This window comes from Neoarius graeffei, chromosome 1 (assembly GCF_027579695.1).
Source record: "Neoarius graeffei isolate fNeoGra1 chromosome 1, fNeoGra1.pri, whole genome shotgun sequence".
NCBI lineage: Eukaryota > Metazoa > Chordata > Actinopteri > Siluriformes > Ariidae > Neoarius > Neoarius graeffei.
The window spans coordinates 122111883-122126182 of NC_083569.1; the positions used below are offsets into that span (position 1 = coordinate 122111883).

The following is a 14300-nucleotide window of genomic DNA, read 5'->3' on the forward strand; positions in this document are numbered from 1 at the left end:
ACTATTATGCGCGAGACTTCATATTAGCCACAAAGTCAGGAAAATCTGTTCGTAAAATTACATTATAATGACCAAATACAATGAAAAGTATTTTTCCAGTCTCACCTGTGAAAGGTAATCCCATGTGATCTCGTTTGGACGGTAAACCTGTTGGTACAGTTAAACGCAGCACATGAATGAGGCATCTTTATTCTCCGCTTTGACTTATCCAATATGACATATGATTCTACGTGGAAGGCAGCATCTTTAATGGTCCGGAATAAATTGAATGCTACACGTTGATGGATTAATTTGTTGTTCTACGCCCTTTTTGAGGAATGTATTGTAGGACTTAAACCAACATCTGAAGAGGTGAGATCGCTCCTTTTTTTCCCTATTTTTGCTGGCGGGATTGACTCTGCCCTAAGGGCTATTCTCTCTCTCTCTCTCTCTCTCTGCACCATTACACAATAAATATTCACAGTGAAAATATTTTGTAAGCGCGTTTCATGAACCAAGTTATAGGATTTGTTGACAACTCGCATTGAGTTCGTTACACTTCTACCCGGCGTGAAGCACTCACAGTCATGTGGTTGTGACGTCATCATAAACAAATCCGTTCTACTCATCCAGACGACTTCGCAATGGCAACGTTGCCAAATCTTTCCACTCTGGAACCCGTTCTCAAAAAGATTGCGTTTTGGGCACCCAAAACGCCGGTGCCGTGTGGACGCCAGGCCTAAACGATAAGCAATTGTATCGGAGTCACCTGAATCCGTTGCCGTGTGGACAAGGCCTCAACTGAGCGTAGGTGTGAATGTGAGTGTGAATGGTTGTCTGTGTCTATGTGTCAGCCCTGTGATGACCTGGCGACTTGTCCAGGGTGTACCCCGCCTTTCACCCGTAGTCAGCTGGGATAGGCTCCAGCTTGCCTGCGACCCTGTAGAACAGGATAAAGCGGCTAGAGATAATGAGATGAGAATGAGACAATTAAGTTGGTCAGTAAAACTAGGGAAAATCTTTTCCTTGTACTTTGTTAAATAAAGGTTCACGTGAATAAACAAATCACAGATTTTTGCTTTTATTGCATTTCGAAAAATATCCCAAATATTTATTTATTGATTGATTAATTTTTAATCCCTGTGTGTGTGTGTGTGTGTGTGTGTGTGTGTGTGTGTGTGTGTGTGTGTGTGTGTGTGTTGAGTGCTGTAGTTTGTTGTGCAGTTCAGTCTGTTTGCAACTGCGGAAAACAACAGCTTTGATGTGAAATGATGTGAGTTAAAAAAAAGATGAAGATAGTAGCGCGCATGCGTGTGTGTAATGACCTGAGCTGAAGCGTTAGCAGAGTGCTCAGACTGTGATGGCCTTTCAAAGATGCAGCGTCTCTGCATTGTGCTCTGTGGGCTTCTCGCTTCCTGCCTCTGTTCTTGGGGTGAGTCCGAAACAGCACATCATGCCACAAACTTTCTCGCTCCGCATGTAAGAATGTATGCATGTAATACTCTGCTGTAAATCACTCAATAGATTGCATGCTGAGTGAGTTATTCTTCTGTACTCATAAAAGGATAAAAATATCTCAAGCTGGACTTTTTAAAGAACATCCTGAAGTACTTTATATCTCTGTATTTATTAATCATATTATGGTTTCAGTACAAACTGGTGTGTGTGTGTGTGTGTGTGTGTGTGTGTGTGTGTGTGTGTGTGTTTAACAAAGTGTTACGACTGTCTACACTTTTGGCCCCAAAATTAAACACAGCGTGTGAAACTAGAACTGATAAGCATCATATATTTTGCGAAATATCTAATTACGTACGCAATAAGGTACGTAATTATCTCAGCTGCTAAAACTTCACTCGTTAACTTTATGGGACTTTGTGTTGCATAATTTTGTAAAGTGATGTTAGATATTGGATGTTCGAAAGGCGCTAGTCCACTTAAATAAATGAACTTAAAAACAAACAAACGAATTAATTAATATCATAAATTCTCAGGAAACCTGCACACTAAAAAGTAAAAAATGTATAAAAAATATCAAGCAAATTATTCTTAACAGCTTAGGCTTGCAGATGCAGCGTTTCGAGAGTCTTGACGGTTAAATATTTCAGGATGCGTTGTATTTTCTTTTACGTGTTTTCTTACTTTACAGCAACAGAGAAATTAAAAAGAGTGTACTGATTTATATTTTTGGACTGAATTGCATTTATTATTTCTATCTATTTTTGTTCATTTAAATTTGATGTTTTTTATTTATTTGTCTGTGCATTATTTTTTCCCTTTTGTTAGCATTAAATAGCAGTGAGTTTGTCCTGTTGATATAAATAAATCGTGAATGTACAGTAATTCTGTGGTTAAATATTCATTTTATTTTTAATTATTGATTATCATTGCAAATTCTTGATCGTTTATTCATTCGTTCCTCTTCCAGGTCCCACGGATTCTTTTTGCGTGATTGTTTTTAACAGACAAAGCCCCCAAACCCAATGAAATATCATTTTATTATTTCTTCATTTGATTTTTTTTTTCATTTCACAAAGTGCTACACTGTACTATAGTTCATTATCCCCCGCTGGCCGAAAGGCCTAAAGGGGGATTATGCCGTGGCGATATCCGTCCGTCCTTCTGTCCGTCCATCCCAGGAAGCTTCTGAAATCAACTCCTCTCGCAATTTTTCGAGGAATTTCACGAAATTTGACAAAAGGCATTGTTATATGTCAGTAATATGCATTTTGTTATTTTGTTTAATTCGGTCACATTGTACCAGAGTTGTGGCCCTTGATTAACAACCTTTTACTTTCGCAATTTCATGAAGGTGTGCTCGCCTTCTGATATCAACTCCGCTCACAATTTTTGGACGAATTTCTCGAAGCTTGGCAAAACGTCTTGTTATATGACGGTAAAACGCAGATTCAGATTTAAATTTTTTTGTGAAAATTTTCCCAGAGTTTTGAGCCTTGATTAAATAACTTGTACCGTACTTTGACAATTTCATGAGGGTGTACGTTTTCTGAAATCAACTCCTCTCACAATTTGTGGAGGAATTTCACCAAACTTGGCAAAAGGCTTTGTTATATAACAATTATACGCATATTGAAATTTTGTTTAATTTGGGCAAATTTTCCCAGAGTTATGCCCTTAATTATTAATAAACTTGTACTTTGGCAATTTCATCAAGGTGTCCTTGCTTTCAGAAATCAACTTCCCTCACAAGTTTTATCCCCCGCTGGCCGAAAGGACCGAAGGGGGATTATGTCGTGGCGATGTCTGTCCGTCCATCCATCCGTCTGTCCGTCCATCTATCCGTCTGTCCGTACGTCCATCCAGGGAAGGGTACTCACCTTCTGAAATCAACTCCTCTCACAATTACCAAACTTGCCAAAAGGCTTTGTTATATGACAGTTTTATTGAAATTTAGTTTAATTTGGGCAAATTTTCCCAGAGTTATGCCCTTAATTATTAATAAACTTGTACTTTGGCAATTTCATCAAGGTGTCCTTGCTTTCAGAAATCAACTTCCCTCACAAGTTTTATCCCCCGCTGGCCGAAAGGACCGAAGGGGGATTATGTCGTGGCGATGTCTGTCCGTCCATCTATCTGTCTCTCCGTACGTCCATCCAGGGAAGGGTACTCACCTTCTGAAATCAACTCCTCTCACAATTTTTGGAGGAATTTCACCAAACTTGCCAAAAGGCTTTGTTATATGACAGTTATATTGAAATTTAGTTTAATGTGGGCAAATTTTACCAGAGTTATGCCCTTGATTATTAACAAACTTCTACTTTGGAAATTTCATCAAGGTGTGCTTGCTTTCTGAAATCAACTTCCCTCACAATTTTTATCCCTCGCTGGCCGAAAGGCCTGAAGGGGGATTATGTCATGGAGATGTCCGTCCGTCCGTCTGTCCCAGGAAGGGTACTCACCTTCTGAAATCAACTCCTCTCACAATTTTTGGAGGAATTTCACGAAACTTGACAAGATTCTTTGTTATATGTCGGTAATACGCATATTGTAATTTCGTTCCATTCAGTTGCATTTGCTCTCTGAAATGTTTTACCAGAGATGATGGCCTTGTCGATTCTGTTCGCCAGTTATTGCTAAGCCATGATCTATATGACAGAAATGTTCTTAATATGATGCTCATGCTATTTTAAATTTTTAACATTATTATTTCTAATTGTCGCTGTCTGTATATTGTTCTGATTTTTATTTATTTAATTTTATGTTCTCTCCTTTTGGAGGCGATAAACACACTACCACTACCACTGCTACTGCTACTATTATTAGTACGGTATATCTGTGTGCCTGTCTAGTTTGCTGGTCTCTTCGGTTGCATGTCAGTTGTCAAGAAAGTCACTTTGGAATGATTTTCTTTCTCAGTCTCTGATTTTTATCTTTGTGTGTCCATCTTCCAGGTTCCAGAGAGTCTTTTTTAGTGAGTCAGTCTCCAACAACAGTCGAGCTGAGGGAAGGAGAACCAGTTCAGATCACCTGCAGCTGGAACATCACCAATGCAAAAGTGAACTGGTTTAAAGACAATCAGAGAGTTACATTTAACCAAACGGACAAATTTATACAAACCCACAAGAACAACACCAAAAACAGCTCAACATTAATTATAAAAAATGCTGATATAAGTGATGCAGGCTTTTATATTTGTGAGGTTACAAAAGACATACCTTATCTGCTGAAGGTAAACGGAACGGGGACAAAAGTTACATCCACGACAGAAAATGGTGAGTTCATTCCAACGTTTAAAAAAATAAAATTAATTGAAAAAAGTCATAATGAAAATAACGCAACTACTAATAATTATTGCAATTTCTGAAGCAGACATTTTGACGTTTTAAGCTCAAACACCATGTCACGCTCCTTCAGAAATCTGTTTTGCATCTGTAATTATGTTCAAAATAATTTTTACTCAGTTAATTTTTACTTAGTTGTCGCATGACTCTGTGTGTTACAGAAAATATTATTATTATTATTATTATTATTATTATTATTATTATTATTATTTCTTAATTATTTTTTCCTATAACAACATGCCCCAAAGTGTTTTATTCCTCTTATAGCACAGAAATGATTACATGTTTTTATTTCTTAAAGAACATGGACTTTTTATCCAGTTCTAGTTACACTGAAAAGAATGTCCTCAAAACCTCTGAGTGTTACAGCCCTGACACTGGAGACTCCTTCCATAAATGCAAAACAGGAGCTGGACTCTGAAAGCCCAAACCTCCGGCAAAAAAATTTTCCGGTTTTTCCTTGACCTTGACCTTGACCCTGGATTCGCCAGAGTCAGGCAGAATCTATGCTCGGCCATGGCCAATGTCTGGACTAAGTTTGGTCAAGATCTATGAAAAACTGTGGGCAATAGACGCCCATTAGTATTCACAAATTCTCCAGTCTCTCATCATTGCAAAACAGTTTTTCCATTACTTTGACCTTGACCTTCATCTGATTACCTTCAAAATGTAATCACTTGTAGATTCCATGATGCTCTAACGCTGTACAAAGTTTTGTGAAAATCCGCTAATCCATTTTTGAGATACCCAAACAAACAAACAAACAAATGTGACCGAAAATATAAACCTCCTGTTGGAGATTAATGAACAAATTACAGTCCCTGTGAATGAGCTGTTACTATAGAAACGATGATGTATTGGAACAAGCACATTATAGAAAACTAACCAACACTGAGAGTCCAAACCTCAACAGCACTTTGGTGAAATTACAGTAACAGATAATGAACTGTTTCTTTGATCACAGACAGTACAACACAACGTGGCACTCAATCCAGTTCAACCACAGAGCTGCCGATCACAATACAGTCACCAGTATCGAAGCTGGGGGTGTCTGTATCCGGTGCTGCAATCATTCTGCTCATCTGCATAGGTCTGAGTGTGTGGCGCATGAAGAGAGGCTGCAAACAATCAGGTACAACTCAATTTCAAATCAGAGCATCATACTGAATCGTATACCTGTTATAATCCTCACATACAGTAACAGCTATACGATACACAGTTCTGTGCAAAAGTCTTAGACACGTAAAGAAACGCTGTCGACCAAAAACAGCTTAAAAATAATGAAATGAAATGTTTCAACATTAAAAAAATACTATAAACAGTAATCAGTAAACCATAAGAAATGAAGCAAAGTCGATATTTGGTGTGAGACGACCCTTTGCTTTAATATATATACATACACTACCGTTCAAAAGTTTGTGGTCACTTTGAAATGTCCTTATTTTTGAAAGAAAAGCACTGTTCTTTTCAATGAAGATCACTTTAAACTAATCAGAAATCCACTCTATACATTGCTAATGTGCTAAATGACTATTCTAGCTGCAAATGTCTGGTTTTTGGTGCAATATCTCCATAGGTGTATAGAGGCCCATTTCCAGCAACTCTCACTCCAGTGTTCTAATGGTACAATGTGTTTGCTCATTGCCTCAGAAGGCTAATGGATGATTAGAAAACCCTTGTACAATCATGTTAGCACAGCTGAAAACAGTTGAGCTCTTTAGAGAAGCTATAAAACTGACCTTCCTTTGAGCAGATTGAGTTTCTGGAGCATCACATTTGTGGGGTCGATTAAATGCTCAAAACGGCCAGAAAAATGTCTCGACTATATTTTCTATTCATTTTACAACTTATGGTGGGAAATAAAAGTGTGACTTTTCATGGAAAACACAAAATTGTCTGGGTGACCCCAAACTTTTGAACGGTAGTGTATATATATGTCCGTCTGAGGTCCAGTGAGTGCAGTTTTATGCGGAAATGATCTGTAGGTTTTCCTGAGCATCTTACAGAACCAGCCCCGGTTCTTCTGGACACTTTGACTGTCACACTCACTTCTTCATTTTGCACCAAAACCCAGCAGCCTTCATTATGTTTTCTTTTTTCATCTGAATAATGGGCTTTTATGGATTATGCCACTTAGATCTCAGATACAACCTTTTTTTTTTCCTGTAACAATTAATTTTGTGCTGGAATAAAAAATCGAACGTTTAGAACTCTAAAATGTTTTTGTAATGTTTTGACTCAATAATGTCGAAGTCATAAAACAGAAATCTATAGCAAAATTTGTATTTTAAAAAGTGTGGGGGAGGGGGCTAAAACATTTTCACAGTACTGTATATTTTATATTTTATGATATATATATATATATGTTCGTATGTTGCTAATGTTTATTTCAATTGCATACTCGTTATCTGGCCGAGATTAACTCACTAACTATAAAAATTGATTAAATTGTTACACCTTAAAGGACCCATGGCATGGTGGTTTGCTGATGCTTTAAACGGGCTCGTGGAGGTTTCCGGATGTTATATCCGCAGCCTTTCTCGAAATGAACCCTCGGCACGTAGATATAGCCTCCTGGGAGAAAGCCCCATTTCAGCCCTTTTCCCAGGGCGTCGTTTTGCAAATGAGCAATTCCAGCGTTATGGACGTGACACTTGAACTCAAAATGGCAACAAATGACCCAGTGCATGTTTTATTGTCTCCCAGTATTTAAACAGGTGTTGCATATTTTAAGGCTGTACCATACTGGAGAAGTGATAGAACAAGAACAATTCCCATAGTACATCTAGGGCATGCCAGAAAATGCCAATAAAAGATGTGTTATGGATGTGACAGAAAAAGTATCACTTTTCTTGGGTGACTGTACATTTTTATCAAACTCTGTGAAATTGTAAACCTAATGTCGAAATGGAGATATCCATTTGATAGAGGGGTCCAAGGTGAATATTAAAAAAATCTTTGTTTAAAATATTTTGTATTTCATGCAGAGTTTCGGAAGGAAAAGTCAGCGTTATGGATGTGACGAAATTCCGTTACGGATGTGACGCATCTGAAACAGACATGGTGTATGTTTAGAAAATCAGCAATTTAACCACCATAACCCTTTGAAAAACTCTCTAAATATCAGCTAAAACTATCAAAGTTCTTAAATAATATTTAGGATGGCTATTGTTTTGCTGTTTTGTGGATTTTAGCATACATTTCTGTGGCTTGTGGCAATAATATAGAATTGTACATGATCAAAGTTGATTTTAGCTTGGGTTTTACATTATAAGAAAGAAAGACTGACAGTGACATATTAGGTTGGTTACAAACTGGTTCAACTTATTCACATCTGTAAAATACAGGCCTAGGTGAGATCTCTGGGAGTGGTTTTGATGTATTACATGTTGCTTTATTTTTGCATGGTGAGGTTGACATTTACATGGAATTGCCCAAATGAGAAGCAGGAGGCGGGGAAGGGTAGAGGGTGGGGGCGGGTCTTATCATTAATATTCATGACATGTAAACGTGTTACCTCTGATTGGCTAACAGCACTGTGACGCTACCTCCAGTGGGTCAGAACAAGCGGATGTGGGTGTCTTACTATGGCGAGAGAGAAGGAACAAACCGCGAAGGGAAAAATACCGTGCGCTGATGTCATTAAGGTGCGACGCGAGGAAATAAAATAAATTCAACAAATGTTTGGGTTTTTACTGAACAAACAAACAAATAAAATGAACGAGTGACTTAAAAAAAAGAATGTGGGTGTCTTTGTAAAAACTGTTTTGATTGGCTATTATAACAGAGCATGCTGCATGCTTTTTGGTTTTGTAGCGCAGAGTACCTGGCTAACTGCAGGAAGCGGTTAGCTGCACAGCTAATGTAGCCATTGCAAGGCTAACGTGGCACCGATTTTAAAACACGGCAAAACGACTTAACAGTTCTACACTTACTTGTTCGGTGTTTGTTGCTGATGCGGCAGGGATGCTTGGTACGGACCCAGGCTTCAGTGACAGTTGATGTGCAAAACCTGCCCTGTACTGTCCCAAGTTGTGGAAACATTCCTCAGGAAAATGCTTCCGACAAACAAACACCGTCTTAGGTAGACTCGACGGCGTATTATTGAAGTAAATAAAATTAAGCCGCTGCGTCTTCAGGGGCTGTCCTGTCGGCAGTAAAAACAGACTCTTTTCTGTGTTGTCACATCCATGTACAGCGCAACTTTTGAGCTGGGCGGGGCAATCCATACAGTGGGTGGGAATCCAGAGATGGGGGCGTGGGGATCATCTCCCTTGCTGACGTAGTAAAGGGAAGAGTTTATCAACGCGCCGTTTTGACGCGCCATTCTCAAATGTTGGGCATAGTTTGGTTTACACATTATGAAATTTCTAGCCACTGGGGTGACTTAAGAAGGTCAGAGGAACTCATTTTAACGTTAAAAAACCTCAGAAAGTGAAAATGTCATGCCATGGGACCTTTAACATAAATATATAATATTGTGTAATTGGCTGTAATAAATAAATTGTAAAGTAAATTATCATGGAGTAAACACTGAGCGAGCAAAACATCTAACTATTCACACCTTTTAAATATTGTATATATTTAAAAAAAAACAGATTTCGACAATTACGATGTCGATGCAATGACGACTCATCTTCTTGCTCGTTGCTATGGCAACCGGATCCACTGCCAACTACAATGGCTAAACCATATTTTAGTGTTTTTCACTTTCAATGTTCTTATCAAGTTGTTTTGTTTAGCATGTTACGCCACACACTTTCAAATCAGACCTTGACAAAAAAAACTGCAGCTGGTGTTCATGAGTTAGACGAAAGCCTGAGATCATCTTCATCACCAAGCTGAATGAAAGAATAAAATAATAAGTGTGTGTGTGAAATATTCCAAAAAAGGTTTACGCAATGCAAAGCTGTGTTCACGTTGTAGAGAGAATGGTGATCAGGGAGGGGCCTCCGAGTGAAGGGGACGAGCCAGAAAACAGCGAGGACAACGGGAGCTCAGGAACGTCCAGAGGATCCACCCAATGGGTAAGAAACACTGTGCAATGGAGGGTTGATTATTTTTTTAACACAGTCTACAGTGGAGTTCACTTTCACATTTTGAAATGATCCAAAGCGATCATCTGATGAACTTTACCTCCAACTGATAGATCCGACCAATGAGAAAAGAACGTAGACTTCAGAAACACCAATGACTGGACCTCCGAGTTTATTTTTATCACGTTTTTTTATGCAAGTTGTATATCATCCTAGTGCTTTTTAACCTCTTGAAAACTGCTATTTGCGTTCACTTCCTGAGAACATGGCCGTGATTCTGTGAAAGTGATCCATTTCCTTGGCCAGGCAGTGAATCACATGATTGGTTGAGCTTGTTAGGTTACTTCCTGTTTCATGTTTCACGGCAGTGGAGATGCCTTTTTGATATACGCACTACTGAAGCAGACAGTTGTACAGAAAGTCTTTGTACAGTAGTGTGTAGCGTAACAGTTTCCCTTCAGTGGAACTCAGAGACCCAAACCTGTCCTAGCATGACAACGCCCCTGTGCACAAAGCGAGCTCTATGAAGACATGGTGTGTGAAGTGTTTAGTGGAAGAACTTGAGTATCCTGCATAGAACCCTGACTGAACTGAAGTCAACTTTACTGAAGTCCTTTGGGATGAACTGGAACTGGAACTGGAACCTCCTCAACCTCAACATCCCAACATCAGAGCCTGATCCCACTCTTATAGATGAAAGAACACAAATTTTATTCTGGAAATTGACTCATCTAAAGGAAGTGATCGCGAATGTAAGGCAATAGACTGGTACCAAAATTCAAAAAAGTGCTTATTTAAGGAGTTAAAGGCATTTTTGAGACAAAGTCGGCAAACAGTCTTATTTTGTCAATTTGGGTGTGCCGAATTCAAATCTGCAATATGCCGAGCTCTATCTGACCTCTGTTGACCTCTAGAGGTCATTGAACTTTGGGCCTGTAAACGTCTCAGCTGAACCCAGTTTCTCAGCTTTCTAAGGAATGAAATGTACTAAAATGATTAATGAAGTTAGCAAACGGCCTTGTTTGTTAAATGCTTGGGTGCTGAATTCATTTTTCATTTGTAAAACGACATATGACCTCTGATAACCTCAAGGTCATTAAACTTGGCCTATAGGCCTATGCATTTAACGGCATTTTTAAACTGACTTTACTCCCCCAAAAAGAATATGAACAGACAAAAAACAAATAGAAAGGAACAAATACAACATTAAATGCCAGTCCATGTACATGTGACTTACTTTTCACAATGAGAATGCCTAGGCGATCACCTTACATAACATTGCATTACATTTAGCGGTTATTGTTTATACAAAGCTACTGAAAAAAGGACAGATTCAGCAGCATACAAAATGTGGGGGCATACAGGGTATACAGGTTCATCAGGGTTAGTATATATGAGAGTTTTTTTCTTTGTTGTTTGTTTTGTTTTGTTTTAAATGGGGTAAAGCCTTTACAAAAAACAAACAACAAATAAAAAAACTCTCATATATACTAACCCTGATTAACCTGTATACCCTGTATGCCCCCACATTTTGTATGCTGCTGAATCTGTCCTTTTTCAGTAGCTTTGTATAAACAATAACCGCTAAATGTAATGCAATGTTATGTAAGGTGATCGCCTCGGCATTCTCATTGTGAAAAGTAAGTCACATGTACATGGACTGGCATTTAATGTTGTATTTGTTCCTTTCTATTTGTTTTTTGTCTGTTCATATTCTTTTTGGGGGAGTAAAGTCAGTTTAAAAATGCCGTTAAATGCATAGGCCTATAGGCCAAGTTTAATGACCTTGAGGTTATCAGAGGTCATATGTCGTTTTACAAATGAAAAATGAATTCAGCACCCAAACATTTAACAATCAAGGCCGTTTGCTAACTTCATTAATCATTTTAGTACATTTCATTCCTTAGAAAGCTGAGAAACTGGGTTCAGCTGAGACGTTTACAGGCCCAAAGTTCAGTGACCTCTAGAGGTCAACAGAGGTCAGATAGAGCTTGGCATATTGCAGATTTGAATTTGGCACACCCAAATTGACAAAATAAGACTGTTTGCCGACTTTGTCTCAAAAATGCCTTTGGGCGTCACAATTCTGGATTTTGGTACCAGTCTACAATAGCGTATGCTGAGCTAGTTAGCTCGCTAGTGCATTAATACAGACTAATGAAAGCATTTACGATTTTTTCTCTCTTCTGCCAAAATTCTGAATGTAGCATGTTGTGTTTGCGGCCTTGATACGTTTAACCGTGAGTTATAGTGAGCAGGAGACTTTCATATGTCGTGAACTGTTTTTACTGCAGCATCATTTTCACAATCTGTCCGTCATGTCTCCTCCTACACGCCAGGTCTGTGGTTTCTTGTTAGAAATATCAGTCAGGTGGTCTCTTCCAGGTGAAGCCTGGCATTTCCTGAAAATTCTGTGCCAAGTGATAAAAACTGAGTTTTTGCCAAACTGAGATTACAATTGATTGGGGAAAGATGTTCCATGCAAAAGCAACGATTTCAGATTAATATTCATCGCTGATTTTTGTTATTGTTCCTGTTTTTTTTTTGTTTTTTTCCTCCAGTATATGGTTCCTGTCTACGAGTCCTACTTCGATCTGCAGAGGTGCGACGAGCAGCAGAGTGCAGACTCAGGCAGTGCAGTGGGTGCTTCAGCTCTAAAATGATAACACAGATAAAGACAAGTAACAGGAAATATGGTCGGAAACCTTAGCTGAGCTTGAAATGACAAATTGTGCTCAAGATGTTAATGTGGCTTTTTGTCAGCAAAATGTTTGTCATTTCAATGGAATTCACAACGAAGAATGGTTTTGAGTTACAAATCCCTTTGATGAGCTGAACTGTGCATCGAATTCAACTTTGCTACCAGGGAATTTGTTTTGTTAACCAGGACCGTTGACCGTCTTCATTCATCTCTTTCATTCCAAAATGGTGGAAGCACTTATTATTATTATTATTATTATTATTATTATGCAGATGTGGCGGCATGGTGGTGTAGTGGTTAGCGCTGTTGCCTCACAGCAAGAAGGTCCGGGTTCGAGCCCCGGGGCCGGCGAGGGCCTTTCTGTGTGGCGTTTGCATGTTCTCCCCGTGTCCGCGTGGGTTTCCTCCGGGTGCTCCGGTTTCCCCCACAGTCCAAAGACATGCAGGTTAGGTTAACTGGTGACTCTAAATTGACCGTAGGTGTGAATGTGAGTGTGAATGGTTGTCTGTGTCTATGTGTCAGCCCTGTGATGACCTGGCGACTTGTCCAGGGTGTACCCCGCCTTTCACCCGTAGTCAGCTGGGATAGGCTCCAGCTTGCCTGCGACCCTGTAGAACAGGATAAAGCAGCTACAGATAATGAGATGAGATGAGATAGATTGATAAACTCAGCTAGCATGATATTGAACGAGTCAAAGACGAGTGGCTGAATGGAATAAAACTGATTGACCATGAAAACAAGTCAGCCAATATTATTATTATTTTTTTAATTAACTGCCACGTCACAGCTAACGTTATTACTGCAACGCCACGTTTTCCATTCCTGTGCCTATGTTGCAAGATTTCCAGCAGTTAGCTACGTATATTAGCATGCAGTGTTGTGCAAGTTCACACTTAACAAGAGCTAGCTCAAAGTTCATTTCACTGTATTCATAGTTCACAGTCAGAAATGGTCGGGTTTACGTCCACATTCATTTTTTAATGAGCTGCTCTGAATCTGAAGTGAAAATTTTGATCAGTAATTAGAATATCAAATTTAACCTACCGTTAGAAAGTTCTTAGAGTCGACTTTTTTTTTGAAAGGCCAGCACACATCGCTGTAAAGGAACACTGGTCACGATAAGGAATGCGCAAAAAAATCTAGATTAAATTTACGTCATAAATTTCCAAAATGCAATCCGAAGACATTGTGTTTCATGTCACAATATGAAAGTTAAATTAAGCTGATTACTTCTGGTTCGGGCGGCACGGTGGTGTAGTGGTTAGCGCTGTCACCTCATAGCAAGAAGGTTCTGGGTTCGAGCTCAGCGGCCGGCGAGGGTCTTTCTGTGTGGAGTTTGCATGTTCTCCCCGTGTCCGCGTGGGTTTCCTCCGGGTGCTCCGGTTTCCCCCACAGTCCAAAGACATGCAGGTTAGGTTAACTGGTGACTCTAAATTGAGCGTAGGTGTGAATGTGAGTGTGAATGGTTGTCTGTGTCTATGTGTCAGCCCTGTGATGACCTGGCGACTTGTCCAGGGTGTACCCCGCCTTTCGCCCGTAGTCAGCTGGGATACGAATCAGAGTGGTATTTTCAGAGAAGTTCAGGTCTCCGATAACATGAACGACTTTGGATGTTGCTGATTAATTCAAAATAATTTACATGTTGCTGAAAAGTTTGAGTAAGAATTTACATATTGCTATGTTTTTATTATATTCTGATTTATGTTGCTGATAAATTGAAATAAAACTTTATATATTGCTGAATAATTTTGCATCATTTACCGTACACACTGCTGAAAAGTGTCA

At 39.1% G+C, this 14300-nt stretch overlaps 1 protein-coding gene across 1 annotated transcript; it reads left to right on the plus strand.

Annotated features, from left to right (window-relative positions):
• The first annotated feature begins 1343 nt into the window (after positions 1-1343).
• Positions 1344-12978, plus strand: LOC132889706 (uncharacterized). Its single transcript, XM_060926475.1, has 5 exons — positions 1344-1411; positions 4389-4709; positions 5743-5910; positions 9705-9805; positions 12376-12978. Exons 1-5 carry the CDS (start codon positions 1354-1356, stop codon positions 12475-12477), a joined length of 750 nt encoding a protein of 249 aa, XP_060782458.1. The 5' UTR covers positions 1344-1353; the 3' UTR covers positions 12478-12978.
• Positions 12979-14300: the final 1322 nt, after the last annotated feature.